This window comes from Toxoplasma gondii, chromosome VIII (genome assembly GCF_000006565.2).
Source record: "Toxoplasma gondii ME49 chromosome VIII, whole genome shotgun sequence".
Classification (NCBI taxonomy): Eukaryota; Apicomplexa; class Conoidasida; order Eucoccidiorida; family Sarcocystidae; genus Toxoplasma; species Toxoplasma gondii.
Genome location: NC_031476.1, coordinates 597880 through 620844, shown reverse-complemented (window position 1 = coordinate 620844; position 22965 = coordinate 597880). Strand labels below are relative to the sequence as shown.

The window sequence follows — 22965 nt, the reverse complement described above, 5'->3', positions numbered from 1 at the left end:
ACCAATAACGACCTAACGACTTTCGTTTACCATTCATTCCGCTGTAGTGGAAGAGTGGTGTCCACCGCTGAGTTCAATTGTTTTTGCTTGCCCTGATGGTGCTATTAAAGAGGAAGGTGCCTCAAAGAGCCTCAAACATACCCTGGTTTTCTGAACACTGGAGACAAGGATTTTCGTAGTATTCCGTTCTTGTGTTGCTTACGGGGAAACGATTGAGTATTCTGCATTACTGTGCCTTCCCCAAATTGAAAAGGTCTTTACTTATACACGTTTTTTTCTCGCCAAGAAATGAAATGTGGTTCAAGATCAACGCTGGGACCTTCAGAACTGTCCTAAGTGCGGCACGTGCTAGCTGCGACCTGGCTTTCTGTCCGACCTGTTCTATTCAAAGCATTGAGACCCTTCAGTGCGATCTTGCTGATTAGAGTACATTCTGTGAGGCCAGCGACAAGGAGCCGCTCTTCTTGTGGATGCAAGGGCGAGGAGACGCTCTTCCCAGAGTGGCCGGCTGATGCCGCTTCAGGACCACCTTCAAGCACGATGCACGGCATAACCTGAGTCAAACGACACTATCTGAATCTTTTCATGAGAATTGTTCTCAAAGAGATATGAACGAACCCTTGAATTCGCCAACCAGTTAGGTAGCCTCCGGACTAACAGCTATCTGTCTATCTTCCTATATATATATACATATGGATACATACACCTCTCTTTTTTCTTGAGATGTTTATATTCGTTTTGACGTCACTAATTCTCACCTTCGGCAGCCGTGGCTGGATGTTATGCATGATCCGGAAGCCTTTTGGTACCTTTAAGAGAGTAAATCAAATGCGCGTAGACACTCATAGAACTCTAAAATCGGTAGTCGAGGCGTTGCCACTAAAATCAGCGGTAACGCTTCCCGACGACTCAGTAGCAATCGGTACATACGCAAAAGCATTTACAGTTGTATATGCATATATTTAAATGATACATTGTAGATTAATGACGGAAAAGAGACCCCCGGATCTTCTTCTCCGAACTACCACTTGCCCAGCAGCTCTCTGTCGGTGCTTTGGCCTACATAGACGTTTGCGTCTACCTGCGCATACACCTTCAGATGGACACGTGGATCTCTAATATGGTTCCATGCGCTTGCGCCCCATTTACCTCTCTCTCTAGATGTGTATATGTGCACGAATAGAGTTACATTCTGAGTTGTGGAACAGTAAAACCAATGTATCAGGGATCACGAGGACTTCATGTTTCAGTCCACCACGCTTTATATCGGACTTTCATTTATCCCCAGAATCTGGTGGCTTCTTTACACATCTCCAGAATCTGTTTGATTGCTACCCCTCTTTGTCTCACCTGGGATACGAAACTTCCTCTGAGAGACACTGGGGGGCTTTTCTTGCCAACGGACGCACTCATCTGCGGCCTCAACTCTCGTTGGGGTTCACTTTGGCGTGTTCGTACGACGATGAAAAGACTGAGTGCATGCGACTTGGGCGCTGCTCGGAGAAACACCAGCATACAGTACCCCTGTGGAAACATAATTGTTTTCGAGGTTTGACTGGTTAGAACAGTTCACATTCTACACATCCACGTCCAGCGTCAGCAGCTGCTGTACCCCTGAGCAGACTGCAGCGAACTCATTTTGTCTGAACTTGTTTCCTCGCACATACTTGCTCCCAAGTTGCTCGGTTAGCCGCTTCACGCAGCTACTCAGCTCGCTTCGGCAACGGGATCAAAATAGGTCGAATCCACCAGAAAACACTACGCACAAAATCGGGGTACAATCGGTATCACAGATAGCGGCACTTACTATTGCTATTGAGGAACCATTTGGACATTCGAAGCAATTGAACGGCCTGGGGAACAAGGAAACAAGGACGGGAGAAGAGTTTGACTGCAGTCTTCCCTCGAAGAGAGAACATCGGCAGACTAACATGCATGATGAAATAAAGATAATCTCTTCTTTGCGCATCTCACACCAGCTACAATACTAGAGACCCATATTCATACATACCATCTATACACGTAAAAATGTTCTTTAAAAAGTGGATGGCCACATAAACTGAGGCAGCTTTTATCCCACTCGCGTATATGTATATACATTTGTGTCAGTCCCTGAAAACAGAAGATGATTATGAAGGCGTCCACCGATCCAAGCTTTGAGAAGTCCACACATAGAGTGCTTCGGCAAAGATTTGAAGGAGAGACAAGGCGGAAAAGTGAAGAACTGGGTGGGTTCGACCCAGTCCCAGAAGCTCACCAGAGAGCGCCTCCAGGCCGCGGGGCACTCGGCAATGTCTTCTCCGGATTTTCTTCCGCGTTCATAGCAGATTCCTTGCGAAGTCGAGCAATGGCTTTGGTGTGAAGCAACACTATCTGAATTTGGAAAATATCACAGTTCAGGTTAATGGACTGCCCACATGGTTTGGCTTCGAACTAAACAGCTAACGAGAACCCGGAGAGTCTTAGGGGCACATGAACAAAACCCGTATCCAGGTAGCGGTTCTAATATCGGTGAACAAGGTCGAAGACATGACTGGGAGAAAACGGATATCTCCGAAACCGAGGACAGAACAGGCTCTGTATGCAGGTGCACACCTCTCCTGGAATAGGGTCAGTGGATTACGGAGCAGCTCTAGAGTCCAAACAGGCAGACACAAACAATGGAAGTTTTTTTATCTCTAAAGAGTGTACGCAACGGTACAGGGGACACTTGCAAAAATAGAAATGAGGCTGTCATAAAGAAAAAACCAACCGTCAGTGCTGTCGTTTTGTGTCTTGGGGGTTGGAAGCCTCAAGACGAAAGCCTCGCGGGGGCGCTGCGGTAGATGGCCAAGAAGCAGATACTACAGTCAGCAAAACAGGAAGCAGAGACATCCCTTTGATGCAGGGATAAACGCTAATTCCTGTTCCACACGCCCGATATCAGCCACTATGTAACTACATTATATCTGCTTATCTAACTTTTGATACGTTCATCTATACACACATCAGTACATAACCCTGCATAGGATAAATACGAGTGCACGCGTTACGTATCGGTATAGCCATTGACTCAGTTACATATACGCATGCGTACTTCAAATCGGACTACTCCGGATCGACATATCGACCTTAATCCCACTTTTACAGAAACGCAATCAATGTATTTGACTGTTTACCTCAACATCGACCTAGCGGTGTGTATATCCCTCAATATATACGTCCATCTATCTGTTTATTCACAAAAAGATACACCTGGCTTACCACTTCTGACACTTGTCCAGCTCGAATCATGGCTTGCAGCGATCGCATACACGTGTCGATTTCCTCAACCGCCTGAGATATCAAACAACACCTAGGATGCACCATAGGGGTGTTCCCTTGAGTCATTTTCTCCTCTCTTCGTCTGTGTTCTTGTCTTGTTCGATCTCTCAGTCATTTGCCGGAAAAGTCTAGCGGGCGAGACCCTTACCTTCGCATGCATCCTCTGTCGTCTTGTAAAGTTCGATGGCACACATGCATTGAGGGCGGCGGCTCTCGGAAGCACACCGAGTGAAGCATCTCGACTTAGTGGCTCACCAAGCGTGGAACTCTGTGCTGCAATCTCAAAAAAGGAGACGAACATACGATAAGGTAATGCACAGATAAGACCTCACATTCTTTGACCCCGAGATGAAAGCCGGACGAAAAATGCACGCATGAATTCTGGAATAATAAGTCCATAAACATCGCGCGTGCAGTCCCTGAAATCCCACCTTTTGTGAGTTTTCAGGCCAGTAGACGACATCAACTACAACTCCACTACATCGATAAATGCTCCAGAGGTAATGTGGGCATGGTTACCCCGTCCAGAACATGGTAAATATATATCCTAGTATGCGTCTAACCTCTGTCTGTATATTGATATCCGTGTTTATATCCAACCACCTGCGTATCCAACAATCTATGTACCTATCCACCTATGTGTGTATCTGTCAAACCTGTCTGCCGCTCTGAATGTGCCATTTTCCACATGCTGTTCTCTTTTATATATGCTTGTGAAGGAATCATGCTTACGAATCTCAGATGTAGTTCTCAAATGAGGTGGGCTGAGGATTTTTGCAGCCTTCTTGGATTTGTGTCGTTTTCGTGTGCAAGTCACGCTTCGAAATATGTCGACAGACACGGAACCGTTTAAGTACGCAACGAAAGGCCACGCACAACCATGGCCACACCTTCTCGAGCGTTACACAATTCGAGACGGGCACGTTCTGCGTGGGAAGAAACAACAACGCAGATGCAGCACTTCCGTAGAAACGAAGTCGCTTCGTTGGTATGCTCTGCTCACCGGCCGCCGCATTTCCTGCAGAGACGCTGCAGTGTGACCGCGCAAAAACAAAATTTGGTCGATCAAGAAAATCATGATCGCCGCCATTGCTTCAGAGTCCAGAAGGTCCGCGCCCCCCAGGCCCCTGGCTGCAAATGTCCACACACATCCTGCGCTACATATGGATGTGAAAAAGACACACGTTTACATGCAACACTTCAGTGCCTTCCATAGCAAAAGATACAAGCTCAGGTGTGGGGTTCTCGACATTCTCCACTGCACAATGATGTACTGCACGCTACAGTGGCAAACTTGATTCTCTGTTTTAGCTTACTCGATAAGATCAGCATCTCCAGCGAGACTGCGTCACTTTTCCCCCGTTCGTTTTGCATGCGTAGAGGATGTCGCCAGTTCTTCGCTTCCGATGAATTTGTATCTACAAGCTCGTCGGTTTGTGAAGCGGGACGAGTGGTGCTCTTCATAATCTCCATTGGCAGTTACCGTATACCGAATCGCTAATGGGAAGTGCAGGACCAGAGATAAGATGAGCCCAATTGTTGTAAAAACTTCAACTAAACAGCGTTCCCACTCTCACAGTCTCCCTTCCCCGCGAGCGCAGCATCGCGAATGAAAAATGCTTCCAAAAGCCACCCGGCCACTGCCCAGTCACCAGCTCCAGGATGTCCAGCTGTTTCCCAAGCGCACGCCGGACTTTGTCCCCATTCTGACTCGGAAAAAATCTTTTGAAAGGGAACAATAAATTCGGGAGAACATAGCCTCTGCAAGAGTGAAGTTCAACCGACGGCTTCGCTAGAATCGTGCAAAGACAAAAACGACACGACTGCAGGCAGCGAACGGAAGAACGGCCTGATTTCTTCCGCTACGAGAGAAGGTAGATGATTCCAGACTAATTCGTCGCTGGTTCTGTGGATGAATGCGAACAGTAGCCACTCAGTTCGATACAGAGGCCACCTTTGCAGGCCTTTCGGAATCCGCAGCAGACCTTAAATCATAGGGAAAGGATTTGTGTACGCACAGAGCTGGCTGGAATCACAGGATGAGGCTACGGTGAGATCGCGGAGGAAACACCGCTGAAAAACCATTTGAAACGATCTAGAATCTCCCTTCACGTATCTCTGGCCAACCTGACCGACAATATGACACCATCTTTCAACGTAACATGTACAACCTAGACGTGAAGCAAAGCGTTTCAAGCAGTTCCCTTGTCAGATATCACAAGAGACATCGACGGGACCAAACTGAAGAACGGAAGCCGAAAAACATCCGTTTGTGCCCGATGAAAAAACGATAGATATCACAACCCACAAAACTGCCGAGGTGGTGGCGAGGACCGAACGTCCTGTCCCGGTGGACAGGCCATGTGGACAAGGATAAACCGATCCGGGTCTGGCAAAGAGGAAACACGGGGACCCTAGACACGGCATCATTTACGACGTACGTTGCATCGCTTCATAGAATGCGAAGAAATCCGTATCCAAATGTTCCAAGACACGCATGCACCCCGGTTATCAAAATACACGTATATCCGTGAATATGTCGACCACGAAGCTGTGGCGAGGTTCACAGACACATCTAGTGGCATCTTGACCAGAGCTCTGCCCCAGATTTCTCTCGCTTGTCCAGCGAATGAATAACCCACAAAGGATGTGCATTCCTATTTCGACAGAATGGCATACCCCTCTGTTGAAACAAATTTAGCAGAGCCCTTGGCCGCGAGCGTCTAGCGGCTCTGAGTTTCTCAGCGGAGACCCAGAAACGTGGGTCTTCCATCTGCGTCGAAAGAATTGCAAGAGGTATATCGCGCAAAGGATGGCAACGCGCGTCTCATGAACGCAGTCCGAGGCACGCACGCTGTGGCTGCAGTGTTCCGACTGAATTTACCCCGACACTATTCTGCTGCACATTTTCCAGCGCAGCCATTTTCGTGCATGCGCATTTCCATAGTCAGAGCTCTCTGGAAGCCTCGGTTCAAATTCCAAAGAGAACATCTAACAAAACATATTGCCTTGCCCAGGCCGTAAGAGTCGCGTGTTATGCCTTTATATATATATATATATATATATTCGTGTGCCAGCCTCGGGTGTGAGATTGTCTTGTTTTTTGAGTGCAGTTCGTGGAGGATCCTCTGTAGCAACATGTGTTTCACTCCATTAGTCCGCTTACATGCACTCTTCGTCGAACTTACTGCAAGCTCCGCTACTTATTCCTTCCGATAAACAGAGCGAGCGTGCGATATCGGGAGAAAGGGAGGGCATAACAGTCAATACCTTAACTCCACGCTGCCTATAGACCCTATTCTGACTGACGGGGTCTGCCGCCCTTGGTCTCTCGAAGGCGAAGAGCCGAACCAGCTGTTGACTAGATGGATGCCTCTCAAAGCGAGAGAAGTTGAGAAAGTTTCTGCAGGCGGAACGACACACCTCGAGTTGTGCCAGAGCAGACACGATACAGGAAACGTCTTCAACTGGTGTCACATTTTCAGAAACTGCCCCAGGGTGCAAAGTTAGGGGAGGACCTGCTTCGAGGAGTAAACATTTTGAAGTCTGATGAAGACAGCGACGAACAACGCCAAGCAGAAGCGGCGCGAGAAAGAGTCGAAGACACCGAAAAAGAGGGAGGGACGAAAGAGACGAAAAACAAAGAAAACAAGAGAGAAATGGAGAAGCAAGCGGGGGGGGGGGTGGGCAGCAACCTAATTTTACATTTGAGGATAAAAATGCTTGCGTCACGGAAATAGAAGTGTGCTGACATGTATGCTGGTTTGAAAGGTAGGTGCCCCGATATTTGCTGTTGACCTGTGTCATCTTATGCAGCTTTTTTCCTACAGATGGTAATATTCTTGCCTGCAAATAACCGAAAGCAAAACATTACATTCAAACACCACATTGCATCGCGCAACGCCTTTTCGCCTACACACACACCTCTGCATCCCCCCGAGTGTCCACACCCCGAGATGTCCATACTTTGACAAGAACACACACACATATGTATATATACAAAATATATATATATATATATATATATATAAATAAATATAACTAAATATATATATATATATATATCTAAATATATCTAAATATATATATATATATATCTAAATATATCTAAATATATCTAAATATATATGTATATATATCTAAATATATCTAAATATATCTAAATATATAAATATATATATCTAAATAGATCTATATCTATATCTATATCTATCTATATATATATATATATATATACATGCATAAACCGTGTGGCGTACCCGCCCAGACGTGTCGGTAGATACAGACTTTCTGAGCGAGGAGAAAACTCATGTTGCTCCGTTCCCTTGTCTCTGTCACTGTTGCGCGCTCAGGAGAAAGCAAGACTTACGCTGTCGCTTGAGAATCTGTCTCAGAACCTTTTTATCTCGGCAACGGTGGATTTCCCTGATTCCTTGTCGGCGTCCACGCACCACGGCGACGACCTTCTTGTCCTCTGCCTCGTCGTCTGCATGCATCTCATTTCTTTCTCGAGCCTTCATTCTCGCCAAGGCTTTGTGTTTCAGCGTGGCGTCCTTGCAGAGAATCTTCTTCACCTTCGTGCCCAGCTGGCGTTTGCTTTTCTTCTGAGGAACAAACACACACTGCTTTGCTTGCGTGTTGCTATAAGCGTTTCTGTCTTCCCGAAACGGTTCCCACAGAAACCTTTTCACCGTTCCTCCCCTCCGTCTGCTATCCGAGCACGCAGGAGTGAGCGACGCGAAAGAAATACAGCAGCCTTGCATGCATGCATCTGCTTCTCCCCTTGTTCGGCACTTCCCCTCACCCAGCTTCGTTTCGCACCTGCGTCTGTCGCAGTTGACATCCACTCCACTTTATTTGTGCTTTCTTCCACGAGACTCTCTCAGCTGCAGACATCTCAGTCCCTCCTCTTGTCCGCGAGAAAAGAAGCATCCAAGGACAGAAGAAAGACAGCAATTCACGTACACAACACTTCCGCCATTTCTACAGTCCAACAAACAAAGGTGAATGCACCGAAAGGACATTGCCGTTCACACCCACATACATGAAGAAAGTACGCATCTGTGCATGGAGTGACCACGACCGTATCAAGTCGGACACAAGTCCACATTGGTACAAATGGGTCATCGACATAGGTGCGCAGTGGCATTCTCTACGTGTATAGATGTCTCAGGAACGCATGCGGCGTTGGGCTGCAGTGTCTGTACACCTTGTTCCCCTTCTTACGGAGCGTTTCTTCTCGCCCATGTCCTCATCTTCGGTCATGTCATCGGACAGGTTTTCCGCAGGTTCCTCTTGCGGGGTTTCCTCTTCTTTCCTCGGCAGCGCCTTCGGAGCGGTCCCTAGGAGTTCAAGCTGTTTGACACAGGCAACAAGAAGCCATCTGCCATCTACAAGAAGAAAAAGCACGAAGTGCATGCGTCGACAAAGGGAGTGCTGCATGCGCTCACCACATACGCGTGCACAACGAAACACAGAACGCTACCTCTATGAGTTCACAGACGCATTAAAATTTGTAAAAATATCTCCACACATCTCTCCATCTATCCAGTTCGCCGGATACACCACCTGTCTGTCCACTCTGTCTATACGCAGACGCAAAAGCATTTTTGGTTGGATCACGAGTGCAGGAGATATGAAGGACTGTCTCAGGAAACAGAGAACATGTATTTAAAGAAACTGCATGCATGTAAACATCGAGCACAACGAGTTGAGCAGTAGATGCAGTTGAGACAAACGCGACAGTTGGAGCCTCGCCTCACCGCTTGTGTAAGTTGCTGCAGCTGCGCTTTTCGCTCTTGCTTCTCTTCGCGGCGTTTGCGTTCTTCCTTCTCCCACTTGAGAGCGGCCTCGTGACGCGCCTTCTGAAGTTTCCGGTTGTTTTTCCGGGACATTTTGGCTGTCGTGTTGCTGGTACTTTCTCTGTCTCGAAGCAGAGCGCGTTCTCCCGGCGCAAACTCTCAGCCGAACAGGCGCCTCTATCCGCAAGCAAAAACCGAATCCCAAACCTCCACGTCTCTCCGTGCGTCGCAATAACATGAACTTGAGAAACTCACACTTTCGTACTTAAGTTGATTATCACAGACACACTCCCACAAACTCAACCGTATGCAGTTGAGCACGCACATGGACAGTTATATCCATATAGAATATACATATACGCCCATATACATATATCAATGCATATCTGTATCTATCTATCTACCTATGTATACACACATATATATATATATATATATATATATATATATAGGTATTTTTATGATTAGATGAGTAGATATCTCGGTCGTATTTCTATGGAAAGAGGCCGGAAGAGGTGCCATATGCCTCTCTCGGGATTTTCGGTGTACATACAGCTGGGTGAAGGGGCGTGAACTATGAGGAACTTTATCTGTGAGGCCGAAATCGAAGGCGAAAGCGCCGGAATTTCTAGCACTCAAGGGACGAAGAGACACGGGGAGAGCGATGGCTGTCAGATACCAAGACTCAGGGCGCAAGCGTTGGAGAGAGCGAGAGGCTTGAGGGAAAGAAGAGGAGGAAGGAAAGAGCAGGGATGATGTTGCGGGGAGTGACACCGGCTTTTCGCAGAGTAGCTGTCACTGCATGCACATGCACGAAGAAAGACCCTTGCAGAAAGACTCACCGCTGGAGAAAGAAAGCAGTCTGGCACATTGAAAGGAAAAAGGAACAGCCTGCTCTCGATTCGTCTCCTTCGTTCTTCTGCCTTATGCACGGAGGCCGCAAGCGCTGCAAGAAAACAACGGTCGGCCGCAGGACTACGGAGAGCAGCCTCCGCAGAGAACAGGAGCGAGGTACGGAGGGAGGAGAGAGAAACAGACTGGCAGAAAGAGCGAGATGAAGCGGAGGCGGAAAGGCCCGAGAGAGGAAGAAAAACGAGCGTCGGAGGAGTGACGTCGAAAGGCGAGAGAGGCGGGAAATGCGAGAACCCACAAAACGGGGGAAAGTGGCAGCGAGACGAGATTCGTGAACGTGAAAAACCAAGTAGCTCAAAAAAAACTTCAATCGAAAACTCATCTCCCTGTATCCGACGCGAACGCTTTGCATTTGTTTTTCTGGAGACTCACCGCAGAAAGGCACATGCGCGTTGAGACTAACGCGAATGCATGCACGCGACTTTTTCGGCTCGTCACTTGTGCACGGCGAACAGACGGTCCAGCACATCGCGTTCGGTTTCTGTTCCAGACTTTTCTTTCCTGTTCTCCTGCACATGACGCTGTTTCTCATGATTCTCACTAGCGTGACTCTCCTCGTCCCTTCCACTGGTGTGCGCCTCTCTGGTCTTTTTTGCTTCTTTCTGCGCATGCCCGCTCCATCCTCCCTAATTCGTCTTTCCCTCGTCGCGCTGTCTTTCCGAGATTTTTTGCGTTTCCGGTCTCTCGACTGAGGTGTAGGTACCCGGCGTGTTTCCTCAAGATTTATCGAGTCGTTTTCGCCAATTTTCCGTTCGTCTCGCCTTCCTGCCGTTCTCGCGTTTTCCCGCTGGCCTCGCGCCTTTCCCCTTCCGTCCGGTCGTTGCGCTCCTCGTTTTCCGCCAGGCTCTTGGGGTTCCCGGCGCCTTCTCCAGCCTTATGCGCGTCTTTCCGGCGCTGCTGCGGCGCCGTCGGCACCCTTCGCGCGGCTCGCCTCACCGCCTTGCGCCATCTGCGCCGCTGCGCTCGACGCCTCTCTCTGTGTCTCTCTCCGATCCGCCGTTTGTGTTCTTCCCTGCGTTCGTCGCGTGGCTCGCAGGCCTCTCGCCGGCGCAAGCCACTTCGCTCCTCCTGCAGGCCTCGGTTCGTCTGCGCCGCGGATGCGGAGATGACGCCGAGCGCCCCGCAGTCGACTGCTGGGAGGCTGCGCTGCTCAGAGAGGCTGGAAGGGAGGAGCCTGGGCGGTCGCAGCGCAGCCGGGACCGCGCCGTGCGCGAAGAGGCCCTGCGTGCGGGCTTCTCGCCCGGCGACCTGAAGGCCGTGGAGAAGGCGCTCTTTCGACTTGTCTCCCAGCAATTCCTTCTCTTCGACTTCCTCGCCTCGAAAGACGCGTACGGGGGGCCTGCCGACCCGCCGTGGACCGCGCCACTCGCTGCGTGCGCTGCATGCGAGGCAACTCTCGGGCCGCGATGCGCCTTCGACCCTCTCCTTTCCGACCGATGCATGCCGCTGTATGGCGGCGACCGGGACATTCCCCTCGGAGACGCTCAAGCAGTCCCGGCGGCCGAGAGACTGCCGCGGCGACTCCAGGGGGGTGACTGCGCCGACGGGAACGTGGTGGAGGACGGGCTGGCGCCTAGAGATGCCGAGGTGTTTGTCGGGGGGCAGGGCGAGCTTCAGAGTTTCGGTCGAGGCGAGGAAGGGGACCGAAAGATTTTCTGGTCACGGACAGGACCTGTGGATGCGCGGCGGAGCGGGCGCGTCTTGGGAGTCTCCCCAGACGAAGACCTCTCTGTCGATGGATTCCCCCGTGGTCTGGTGTCTCTTCCGCCCACGGTATGGCGGCTCCTGCGTCGAGGCTTCTTCTCCCTGGACCCGCGCTTCGTTCTCCACCTGCTGCTCCTGCCGCAGGTCCACCGGAAATGGATTCTGCCCGTCTCGCCGGGTGCGCCGGAGGAGTTCGCGACCGAAGGATGCGAGGCGTTTTCTGCAGCGTCAAACCAGGAGGCGCCGCGGACGCGCCGCGTCCTGCAGAGCATCGGCCTCCGGATCTTCCTCCGCTTGTTTCGCAAGCACAAGTCGCACGACCTCGAGCGCGCGGTCTGCGCCGCTCTTGCGACCCAGGCGAACTGCGCGCTCGCCGCGGTGTGCAGACAGCTGGACAACCTGCGGCGGGTAGCACAGTACCTCGCGCTCGCGGTCCGCCAGCAGCGGCGGCTCCTCGCGGAAACCTGCAACTCCGTCGGGCACCTCCCGCCACACTTGTTCGGGAAGTTCCTCAGCCCCTTCTCCTGGACGAAGCAGACGCCCGAGATCGCGCTCTCTGTCCTCACAGACATTGCCGTGCGGGCAGCGGTCTCGGGATGGGAGGGCAGCGACGAGGAGAGAAGCGACAGCGACGAGGCCAGCAGACGAGGCAGTCCGCGTGCTTCCTTCGGGTGGCCGCAACAACACCCAGTTGGCGCCGACGCGCGGGGCGGGCAGACCGCACCCAGGCCCACCGCCGCCGACTCTGCCGGTGTTTTCCCAGGTGTATGTACACCCGACGGCGCGCCGCTCGCTGTGGCGGTCGCGGTCGACGTTTTAACTCCGGGATTTCTGGGCCCTGCGCTCGGATACACCTACTGGCGGTTGTTTTTTCTGTTGCAGCACGACATGCAGATCCCGTTGGCCGCGGGCTTTCACGTTGAGGCTGCTCGCTTGGCGGCGTGGAACCGAGGACGAGAAGGCCCGCAGCTCGACGTTTCTCACGGGCCGCGCGCGAGGCTGGAGACGCACCCCGTCCATCTGCGCAGGAGCGCGAGCGCAAGGCCGACATCGCCGAAGAGCACAGGACGTTTCTTCGCGAAAACGTCTTGGCGCTCGGCGGGTCGCGTGACCTGTGAAAGCTCGGATGGTTTGGCGCCCTCGCCCGCGGTCTGGTCCGCGTCGCCCTCGTGTCTTTCGCCGCTCGCGGCTTCGCCCAGGGCGCCTCTTTGCTGCTTCGGGTGTATAGACGCCGTGGTCCAGCAGCTGCTCACGTTCATGTTCGCCGTCCCTGCGCGCCCCGCTGACCGCGAGGCTGCTCTCTCCGCCTCTGCGCGCACCCAGCGCTGGTGCGGAGTTCGTCATCGAGAGCGCAGCAGAGTCCGCGAAAAGGGGCAGAGAGAGTGGCGGCGGGAGGTCGCGCGCGCGGCGCAGGAAGCGGCAACTTTTCAGATCCCCGCGTGGTGTATGTACAGCAGCTCCGTCGTCCTCGAGAGGTGGACTGCGCTCTGTGGGGGCGTCGCCGGTCTGGGGAGGAACGCGACGGGGGCCTCAGGGCCTCTCGACTTCGAATTGCTTCGCCAGCGCGTCTGCCTGCATGCAGCGCGGCTCCGGGCCAAGGCTCGCGTGGAGCCGGAGCCGGAGCCGGCAGCGAACGAGGAAGTCGAGCCTTCAGAGTCTGCGCGTCGGGAAGGACAGCGGGAGAGCGACCGCGCAGCCAGAGACTGGAGGAAAGATGCCACGGACAGTGGAGGGTCCGAAGCGGCAGGGGCGCGCGAGAGAGAAGCAGGAACAGTGCAGCGGTCGGAAAAGGCGGTGAGAGGCCAAGGAGAGGCAGCGGGCTCTCGCTTGGGGATGCCTGCCAATCTGACAGTACACTCGAGACCTGGACACGAACGTTCAGGTAGGGACAGAGAAGAGGGAGAAGAGAGAAAAGAGAGAAAAGGGATGGAGGACGAGGACACAAACGAAGGGGTGACGGATGCGCCAAAAATCGATCTCGTGTTGACAGAGGCGGAAGCGACTGCAGGTTTGCATGCGTTTCTCTCCTTTCTTTTCTGTTTCTCGTCTCCTCGACTCTTCCGGCTTGCCCTCGTCCACCTCTGGGACCTCAGCCACGCCGTCGGCTGCAGAACCGGCACAGCCCGCGCGAGCGACCAGCGGCGTCTGGCGACGTTGGGCCTGTCGCCCGCCGCGCGGGGTGTACGTACACCGGAGCCCCAGGGGTGCAAGGGCTGTCGCGCGCCGTCCAGAGACGAGCGGGGATGCGAGGCGGAAGCCTCGGCCAAGGAGCCGACTCAGGGGACAGCATGCGGTGTATGGACACCGCAGAGTGAAGAGGGGCGAGGACGAGGGACTGGCGTTTGCGGAGCCCCGTCGGAGAGGCCTCGACGGACACGAGGCGAGGCCCGGGGGGACCGGGAAGGAGACACCTCTTGCGCGGACCTGCCGGTTTTCTTCGGCGCCATCGAGAGCGCTTTGCTGGAAGCTCTGTTTCACCTAGATCTTCCCGAAACCGGTGACCACGCGCCTCTCCGTTCTCCGCGAGACTTGACTAAGAGAGCCCAGTGTTCGGTAGAGGAAGCTCAGGCAGAGGACTCCCGGAAAACAGAAGAATCTGCATTTTGCAGCAGGGGCAGCCGAGTCTCCGGCAGCTTCGTCGAGGGCGGACAAGTCGAAACAGTGGAGAGCAAGAACTCGAAGTGCGCGAAAGAAAACGCCGAAGAAACGAGTAAACCGGTTTCTGGGCGACGGAAGCGAGACGCGGAAGATGTGCCTAACGAACGGGTTGAGCGAAGTCAGAAGGAAAAAGGAAGCAGCAGAGAAGGGAAGGAGAAACTGTGCAGTGACGCGCGGGCCGCAGCGCAGGCAAGTGTTTTCCTCTCGCAGTGCTGCTCCTTCGCAAGGGCGCTTTGCTCGAAGCCGCTTCGGCGCTGTGGGACGAGGTAAAAACCTTTTCGGGCCTCTGCGCGCCTTCAGTCAGTTTTTGTGGCCAGCAGACGCGAGTGCAAAGGCACCCCAGGTCTATGTGTGTATGTGTGCGCATGTAGCTATTTAGGCATTTCTCCGCATTTCAAGGAGCTTCCCGCTGTTCTGTCTGTGAAGGCGCCTGCGCTTTCGTAAATGTAGAGTAGTGCGAACAAATGTTCAAGTCCCCTTTTGTAGAGCGAGCTGCAGTGGCAAACGTCTGCAACTCCTGTGGGATTTTTGGCCCAGCGGGCACAGGCGCCTGGAGCCAGATCCTCGAAAGGCTTTCGTGGAAGGAAAAGTTCACGGAAGAAAGGAAATCCACGTCTTTCAAAGAAGGGGGATCTCTTGCAAAAAGGAAATCCACTCTGTCGCACTTTTTATGGGTCGAGCGAAACACTGGAAGGCTGCCGCTGGACCGCGTCAAGTCCTCGGAAAGGACAGACACCGAGCAGACAGACACTGGAAATCACTGTCTCAACAGATACGCATCTAGACACCTCTATAAACTTGTTCTTGTCTCTCTCCAAATATAGCTATATGCATTTCAGTGTATATGTATCTACACACACACATGCATTCATACCTATCTATCTTTGTATACATCTCGATTTCTCTAGACCCATCTCCTCTCACCTACAGCTGACCACATCTAGCCATACGCCTCCGTCTCCAAATATATATATATATATATATTATTTTTATATATATTATATATATATATATATATATTATTTAGGGTTTAGGGTTTAGATATATATATATATATATATAATATTAGATACAATGATGGAGCATTTTCACAGGAATAGGTGCACATGCGTAGACATTTGTCTCTCTCTGCGTATATGCGCTTCTTTCTATTTGTCTGGTTGGGATATGTGCCTTCTTTGCTGCGATGAGACACTCTCGGCTTCGCCCGCGCAAGGCAGAAGAGAAAAAGACGACTTCAGACCCACCACTTGAAAACAAGAAAAACGATTTCTGACATTGATGCCACTCTTTCCATCACACGCGCTCACACACAGATGTCTCCACACATCCATATGTATATATATATATATATATATATATATATATAATGCTGCTGTGTATGCATGCGCATGCATGCAGCGTTATACAGGTGTGTTGATACACTTGTGGCGAGTCTTGTACCCCGGAGATGCGCTCCCATGCTTGTTTCTTCTCAGAAAAAACATGGCGAGATGAAAGACACGGAGAACGAAAAGGAGAAAGCATATTCACTGTGTCCGCGAGTCACAGGAGAAAAACCGGAAAGAGACCCGAAAACAAAGGGGAACAGAAGAGCAAAGAAAACGACAACAGAGAACAAAGAAGGCAGGAAAAATCGAAAAGCAGAGAACTCAGGTGACGAGTAGAAATGCGAGAGAACCTGGGGACACAGAAAAGCCTTCCTCAATAGTTTCTTTAGCATAAGGCGCCTCAGGTCGGCCGGTCCAGACTTCCGAGATGAACGTCCTGCTGGAATTTCTCGAGTAGCTGTTTTTCTACGCCTTCGAGAGCGAACGCATGCGTCTGCGCGCAAAAAAGAAGAAAATACATGCGCGGGCTCTCGACTTTGATTGGGTTTCGTGACACCGCTCTGACTGAGAAGTCATTGGCGAGCAAGAGGGTGTCGGAATCTCTCCAAGGCGAACAATCCGACACAGTACCACGCACGGAACTCTCCGCGGAGAGAAATGTTTCCACTCCCAAAGCACAGGACGAGAAATCTCTCACCATTCTAGAGAGATGGAAATACGTGGACAGTTGAAATAAACAGATCCAACGACGCGCGTATTGTCTGCCCGTTTGTGTCCCCCTCTGTGGCCTTAGTATTGTGTAATCTTTTCGTTTACTAAATTTAACATTTCTGTCCTTATTAAAACGAAAGACAGCTGTGCACTTCCGTCTCTGCCTGTCTGTCTCCGCCTGTCTCTGTCTGTCTGTCTGTCTCTGTCTGTCTGTCTCTGTCTGTCCGTGTCGAGCTGTCGCTCGCCTTCTCCGCTTCTTTCTCTCTCTCTTTTGCTGTCTGTGTCTCTGTCAATTCTTGTCTGTTCTGTGAAGACGGAGAATACAAATACTCTCTTTGACGATGCCGGCGAGATCGACAACGGCGGTCTATGGAGATCGCGGGAAGAGGCAAGGTCGAGTCGCGGTGGTGCACACATGCTGCAGTGGCTTCGCTCAGGAAATGTGCGTCATCTGTGGTTTTCAGCTGTTGAGCCGCTTACTGCCGTCTCGAGAGCCTCGCGCTCCTGCGTCAGCTGCTTCTTCGGGTCTGGGCCACCGATGCCAGGCATCATCATCGGCGGCATGGCTGCGGAGGGAAAAAGGATAGCAGAATGGAGCAACTGAGGCGAAGAAGATGAGCAAGGAAGAACGAGAGACAAAGGCAAGGAGCAACTGAGGCGAAGAAGATGAGCAAGGAAGAATGAGAGACAAAGGCCAGGAGCAACTGAGTCGAAGCAGGAAACACAGAGAAGGAAAGAAGAAGTCCGAGGGAAAAATCGAGAAGTGAAACGAACAACTCCAGACAGAGGAAAAACTCTCACAGCAGGAGAGACACCTGAGAGACGCATTCGAGGCCTGAAGCCGAGAAGGGTGTGACGGACGAAAAGGAGACAACACCGAACGGAGGAAAAGTGCGGTGAACAGAACGGAGCAACAGAGAGAAGAAGAAGGAAGAAAACTCGAGAAACAAACGACAGATTCATGTTGACCTCTCTGCACATGCTTGAATATATGTATATCTGTACATGTGCATGTGCGCAAGCGAAGAAGCAGGCTACCAGCATCCCTCCTCACGAGAAATTGTACGCCAGCGACTTGCGCATATCAATCTATCTAAACGGCCACCTGCATGCGTCTATGTAGATGCATATATTTACATATCTACATCTCTATTTATCTGTATACGTAAGCGGGTGCATGCGAAGGAGTTACCAGCATCCATCATCATGAGAGTTTGGACTCCAGACTGTTCTTCCGCTCGGGCCTCAGCGAGAGGCTGCAGCTGCTCGCGCTGGCTGCCCCACAGAGCCGTGAAGAGAAACAAAAGCCCCGCGTTGCTGAGCATAATCAAAAAGTACCTGGCAAGAAAAAGAAGGCAGGCAAACACCGAAACTTGACCGCCCATAAAGAACATGCACGCACTCACACAGCTGCCAGTGCACTCACCTACCACTCAGTCCACATATAAATGCATGCAAACATATGTCTACACCCTCAGACCGAAGCGACGCGTGAAGAGGAGAACACAGAAGACGAGAAGTCTCAGTGGTTCGATGCGGAGAGGCCGCGACGTCAGCGTGCTCAGAGTTTCCCTGGAACGAGCAACAGCGAGAAAAAATGGAAACCGTCCACATAGACCGGTCGCTCTTCGATTTCTCCTTTTTCGAGAGTCTCACCAAGAAAGCGAAGAAACGTAGGTGACGTCGAGGGAGGGCAGATCGATGCCACGTTGAAGCATCGATTTAAATCTAAACGTGAGCGGAAAGGGCATTTTGGCTGTACGTACACCACAAACACCGCACGCGCGCCCCTTGAGACGCGGTAGATAGTTTGACGCCGAAACGACAAAAGAGCTACAAAGCCAACAAGGAAAGGAGGGCTCTGTCGCGTTTAAGAGGCATTCGCTGCTCCCAGTGGTGTCTTCTTTCGCCACTGTGTTCCGTCTTTTTCGTCTGAAGAGAGCGACGCGGAAGACTTCTGGCGACCCACGGCAGAAAGACGAACACGCGGGAGTCTAGGCACGGTGCTCTCCGCTCAAAAAAACTGGAGATACACCCCAAACACCTGCGCATACACCCGAGCAGTTTCCGCTGCCGCGGTGCATCTCACGCCTCTCGCGGAACACCTAGAGAACTCAGCTTGCATGCAGTGACGCATGCGCAGAAGTACGTGCTTATGCAAAAGTAGATCTCTCTCTCTTTGTATATATATATATATATATGGAAACGAAGGAATTCATATATATATATATATATATATATATGATTCGATGTGCAAAGTTCCTGTGAATTGCATTTTGCATGCAGGTGAGTTTTGAGATGAATTGGTGAGTCGCGCACCAACGAGGAAATCGGGGAAGAGGTAATTGATGAAGTAGGCCATCCCGCCCTGAAGGAAGATGAAGGACATCTGGCTCTTGAGCATGCCCATCGTTTGACTTGGATCTGCGGAAGAACATCCAAAAGAAGACGCGCGCGCTGAGAAACGCAGTAAACTCGGGCCTCTGCTTTCTGCGCTTGCAGCGCGAAAAGACTTATCGCCGCTGTTGTAGGTCCCAAGACACCCACAGACGGTGCATGTACATCCGGACAGCAAGCGGATCCCTCTCGCCCTGTTTGTTTCCACGACGGAAATGCGAGACTGTTCTACGAAAGCGTGGCGTGTATCTATACGCGTATACACTGGAGATTTCACATCGTTTTCAGCGTCTTGTGCACAGGCTCTACTGACAGCTGCAGCGAAGCAGCAATCTGATGAATCTATGGAACCCCGACAGATTCAGAGACGCGACCACCGTCTCGCGTCCGCAACAAGTCCCGCGCGTCTGTGAAGGCTCTGCTTCGCATTGCTCCCATCGGCGCTGGCCACCCACGGCGGGGGCCAAGCAGCTGGCGTTTCCTCAGACCCCAACCCCCAATTCGACGTTCCGGCTCTCTCCGGGAATGCCCGGTAGAAGCTGGACATACATCGCGACCGATTCTCGTTCGCGTCTCGTTCGTCTCTCGAAAGAAGGACCATGGTCTACCTACGCACACAAGCGAGCTCTGGATCGGTACCACGGCGGTCAGCGATTGAACACATCCGGCGTGGAGCCCCAGCGAGTCTCGTCGAAGGCTGAGAGCTACACTCCTTTCACCTGCATTGAGCCCTCTCCCCTGGACAGGAGGCCTTTTTTCACATGCATGCACCAGAGGAGACTCCCACCTTGCTTGGCTAGAGACTCGAGGGACTTCATCGGGTTGTTCTGCGCCTCCAGCTCGCGAAGAAGACCGCCGAAGGCACCATGTTCGCGATCTGTGAAAAACGCGACTCTCCCCTGGAAGCTCGCAGGCGACAACATCCGACCCTTTGGACCGCGAAGAAGGCTCGAACGCTGCAACAGAGAGCTGCAAACAGGTATCGAAGGAGACAACGCAGCGCCACGGCTCAGGCGCACCTGTCAGTTTCTTCACAGACGCCAGATGCGTCGCTCTGCGATGCTGCAGTCTCTCAACTACCTTCTCCACGACCGAGAGTGCCTACTTCAGACCTGAACGAGGTACGCGGACCGGTGACTGCACGTGGACATGTATTCATATGAACCGATCTGTATCTGAAGCGACCTGCATCGGTCTCTATCTGTATCTGCATCGGTCTCTATCTATATCTGTTTGCATCTACGGCTGTCTACATCTCTACCTATCTCTCGACATCTCTCTCTCTACACACATGCATATCCACACATATTTATATATGTTTATATTGACTAGGTTCGAGCATGGGCTTCGACCTTGGCTCCCAGCGATGCAACAGAGAGAGGAAGGGAGAGGGGAAACGGGCAGGAAGCGCTGTGGAAACAACGGAGAAGAAGTCTGTGGTCAGGAGCCAAGAGGTCCAGTGCATGCAGCAAGACTTCCAAACAGATCTGCCTACTTGATCTGCATGCGCTGAAGGTCCGGAGATCGCGGAGTCCGGTTGGAGGCGACGAGGCTTTGCCGCAAAACCGAGACGAGCGTGACGGCCAGGAAAATCGGCAGGAGGACAAAAACAGCAATTCTGTCGTCGAGCAACACCACCTCCATCTTGCCCAGCTCAGCAGGAACAAGGCCCAGACACCGGAAGGACGAAAAAGAAAAAAAGAAAAAGGCACTCTCACCAGACAGGAAGAGTCGAAAGCGGTCAGAAGACGAACCCGGCAGCGAGGAGAGTCGAGAAACGCAGGAAGAGAGGATGCAAAAGAGAGAAAAGAGATGCCAGGAGGAGAGGAAGAGGGAGAGAGAAGGAAGCAACGTGGAAAAGAGAAAAGAAGAAAGACACACGAGAGAGCCAGCGAGAGAGAATGAGAGACAGAAGGAGAAAAGGGGAAGAGGGGACGATTTCCCTGGATGCGGAGAGAGACGGAGAGTGTCAGGAAGGAGAAGCCTGCGACGCCAGGGTAAATTCAGCGGGGAGTTCAAGTCGAATAGAGGAAAGCGAAGAAGGCGAAAAAAGACTTCGTTCCCTCCGAGCCTGAGTCAGGAAATCGAAGGGGCTTAAAGAAGCTCCGAAGACGACTATTCTCTTCTGGCAAAACTGGACATGTGTGTCCAACCTGTCTCTCTACCACGTCGTTAGGCTACCGAGAAGACCGAGGGAAAACGCCGGAAATAGACGGGAAACGCGTCAGTTTTCCGGAGAGAAAAGAAGGAAGCGACGGCAAAGAAACAGGGAACTCTCGCGGGGCTTTGGTCGAAAGAAAAAGAAAAAGAAGACATGCCGATGTAGCGACGCGGTTGGATCGACTGCGCATTCGCGGCCGTGTGCAGGTGACTCCGCTTCGATGGAGAGAGACATAAAACCAGGGAGGCGGAAACGAAGTGGAACGCGCAGAGTGATCGACAGAGGAAACGCTGAGAATCTCTCACGTTTCTCAGGGTGACCGAGACTCTCCGGCGAACTCACCCGAACGCGTAGTCGTCCACGAGGTGTACATACACCTCAAGCAGGCGCGGGCAACCAGGCAGGTTGCCACCGAGACACGAGTAACTCGAGTCGGAGCAAGTGGATTTCTCGTTTTTCTTCAAGACAACGGCCACTCGCAACTTCCGCGAGTTCGCAGCAACAACCGATAAAGAAACACGAACCTCGAGATGTCCGCTGCTCTCTCGGAAGTCTCATTCGGGCGCCACCGTCTCGTGGGGACGACGCGCCACACCGTTTACCGTTTCGCGATTTGTGGCGAGTTGTGGAGACTTAAAAAAAGAAAGTGAAAACAGAGAAAAGGCTCGCCGCAAAGTCGCGCGCGTGCATGCGGAGGCGCAGCCTCTGGGAGAATCTTTCCGAAAAACATGCGACACACAGAGAACAACGGGAGTGGAACAGGCTGGTAGGATGCGATCGGACTGTCAGGTTCTTTCGCAGAAACACACACGATGAAAACGAGTCCATGGGGGGTGGGAATTTTTGCTGACTTCTCGTCTTACAAAGGAATTTCGTGTCCTCTTTGAAGGTTCTTTTGTGTATCGATATCGAGTTCTAAATGTGAGTCACCTGTCTCCTCCTCTCTAAAAATTGCGTACATGTAAGGTGGTTTTCGTGGGGTGCACTCAGTAAACAAGCGAAGTCGTCGATAAGACTGATCGACTTCTTCTCCCGCCACTCGACGTACACACGAATCTGTAGATTCACCGCAACGCAGTATGCACTCGAACTGACGTCCTCCGTATCCGCGACCAATTAAATATTTACCTCTCTGTCTCTGAATTTTTAGACAGACACAGATGCATCTGTGAACCCAGAATATATATACATATGCATATTTATATGAACGTATGCAGTCAATTTATCGTAACTCTTTCTGGCGACAGAAAGGAAGAGGGATTCGGCAGCATTTCTGTCTCACACCAGGTGGTCTCTGTCCAGGAGCGGACGGGTCTCGCGTGTGTGTGCATCTGCTGTGTACGTACAGCGAAAGAAGCGAGGCGCAGACGCAGGCAGAAGCGAGGGGGACTGACAGGCAACTGGATATATAGAACGAAAGAACTGGAGGAAGAGGCAACGACTGAGAATGGCAAAAGGAAAAAGAGAAAGCGACACTCAGGTTCAGTTGTTCCTGGGGGGAGAAAGGTCATCAAAAGCCATACTGATAAACCGTGGAAACGTGTACCGCCACTCGATAAGCAGCAGCCGCGGCTGTTGAGGGAACGAAGGGGAATGCGGCAGAGACACAAACAGCTGTTTCGCAGGCACTTGACAGCTGAAAATGGTCAATTTCTACGGCTCCTCCCGTGGAGCTCTGACGCTGAGCCGCAAGGCATGAACAATGCGAACACACAGATGTATATACTGGTGTACCTACAGACACGTAACAACGGTAGCATATACACACCTACGGTAGTGCAATTATATATATATATATATATATATATATATGAATATGTATCTACAAGCATACGTGTATACATCTACATATATTTCAACTTCTGTTTAAAGCCATATATATATATATATACCATACACATATATATGTATGTGGACAGTTCTATGTTGACAGATCAACGAGGAGATTCGCGCTATGTTGGATCGAGCAGCGATGGGAGAGTGCATT

General features: G+C 51.6%; 5 protein-coding genes across 5 annotated transcripts; 1 reads left to right on the top strand and 4 right to left on the bottom strand.

Annotated features, from left to right (window-relative positions):
- TGME49_230130 (hypothetical protein) lies at window positions 1-1837 on the bottom strand. The gene is made up of 4 exons (XM_002367893.1): window positions 1808-1837; window positions 1351-1493; window positions 759-809; window positions 1-554 (listed from the first exon to the last, which is right to left on the bottom strand). The coding sequence occupies exons 1-4, from the start codon at window positions 1833-1835 to the stop codon at window positions 333-335; spliced, it is 444 nt and encodes a 147-aa protein (XP_002367934.1). The 5' UTR covers window positions 1836-1837; the 3' UTR covers window positions 1-332.
- Window positions 1838-7111: 5274 nt separating this feature from the next.
- On the bottom strand, window positions 7112-8745 carry TGME49_230122 (hypothetical protein; the record flags this gene model as incomplete). Its single annotated transcript, XM_018780247.1, has 3 exons — window positions 7112-7149; window positions 7673-7907; window positions 8530-8745. The coding sequence occupies 3 exons, from the start codon at window positions 8743-8745 to the stop codon at window positions 7112-7114; spliced, it is 489 nt and encodes a 162-aa protein (XP_018636895.1).
- A 316-nt stretch (window positions 8746-9061) lies between these two features.
- Window positions 9062-10626, bottom strand: TGME49_230118 (hypothetical protein; the record flags this gene model as incomplete). The annotated part of the gene is made up of 2 exons (XM_018780246.1): window positions 9062-9281; window positions 9947-10626. The coding sequence occupies 2 exons, from the start codon at window positions 10624-10626 to the stop codon at window positions 9062-9064; spliced, it is 900 nt and encodes a 299-aa protein (XP_018636896.1).
- A 266-nt stretch (window positions 10627-10892) lies between these two features.
- Window positions 10893-15875, top strand: TGME49_230110 (hypothetical protein; the record flags this gene model as incomplete). Its single annotated transcript, XM_018780245.1, has 2 exons — window positions 10893-14644; window positions 15857-15875. The coding sequence occupies 2 exons, from the start codon at window positions 10893-10895 to the stop codon at window positions 15873-15875; spliced, it is 3771 nt and encodes a 1256-aa protein (XP_018636897.1).
- Window positions 15876-15989: 114 nt separating this feature from the next.
- Window positions 15990-20461, bottom strand: TGME49_230100 (membrane protein, putative; the record flags this gene model as incomplete). Its single annotated transcript, XM_002367890.1, has 7 exons — window positions 15990-16202; window positions 16901-16986; window positions 17613-17758; window positions 18077-18176; window positions 18740-18844; window positions 19605-19786; window positions 20313-20461. 7 exons carry the CDS (start codon window positions 20459-20461, stop codon window positions 16110-16112), a joined length of 861 nt encoding a protein of 286 aa, XP_002367931.1. The 3' UTR covers window positions 15990-16109.
- Window positions 20462-22965: the final 2504 nt, after the last annotated feature.

Bases quoted from the DNA above. Each gene is read 5' to 3' on its own strand.
- TGME49_230130 (XM_002367893.1), bottom strand. From the start codon at position 1,835: ATGTCCAAATGGTTCCTCAATAGCAATA. The intron at 810-1,350 runs GTGAGACAAAGA...ACTCTCTTAAAG, and splicing joins GAGGAAGTTTCGTATCCCAG to GTACCAAAAGGCTTCCGGAT. The intron at 555-758 runs GTGAGAATTAGT...CGTTTGACTCAG, and splicing joins TCCAGCCACGGCTGCCGAAG to GTTATGCCGTGCATCGTGCT.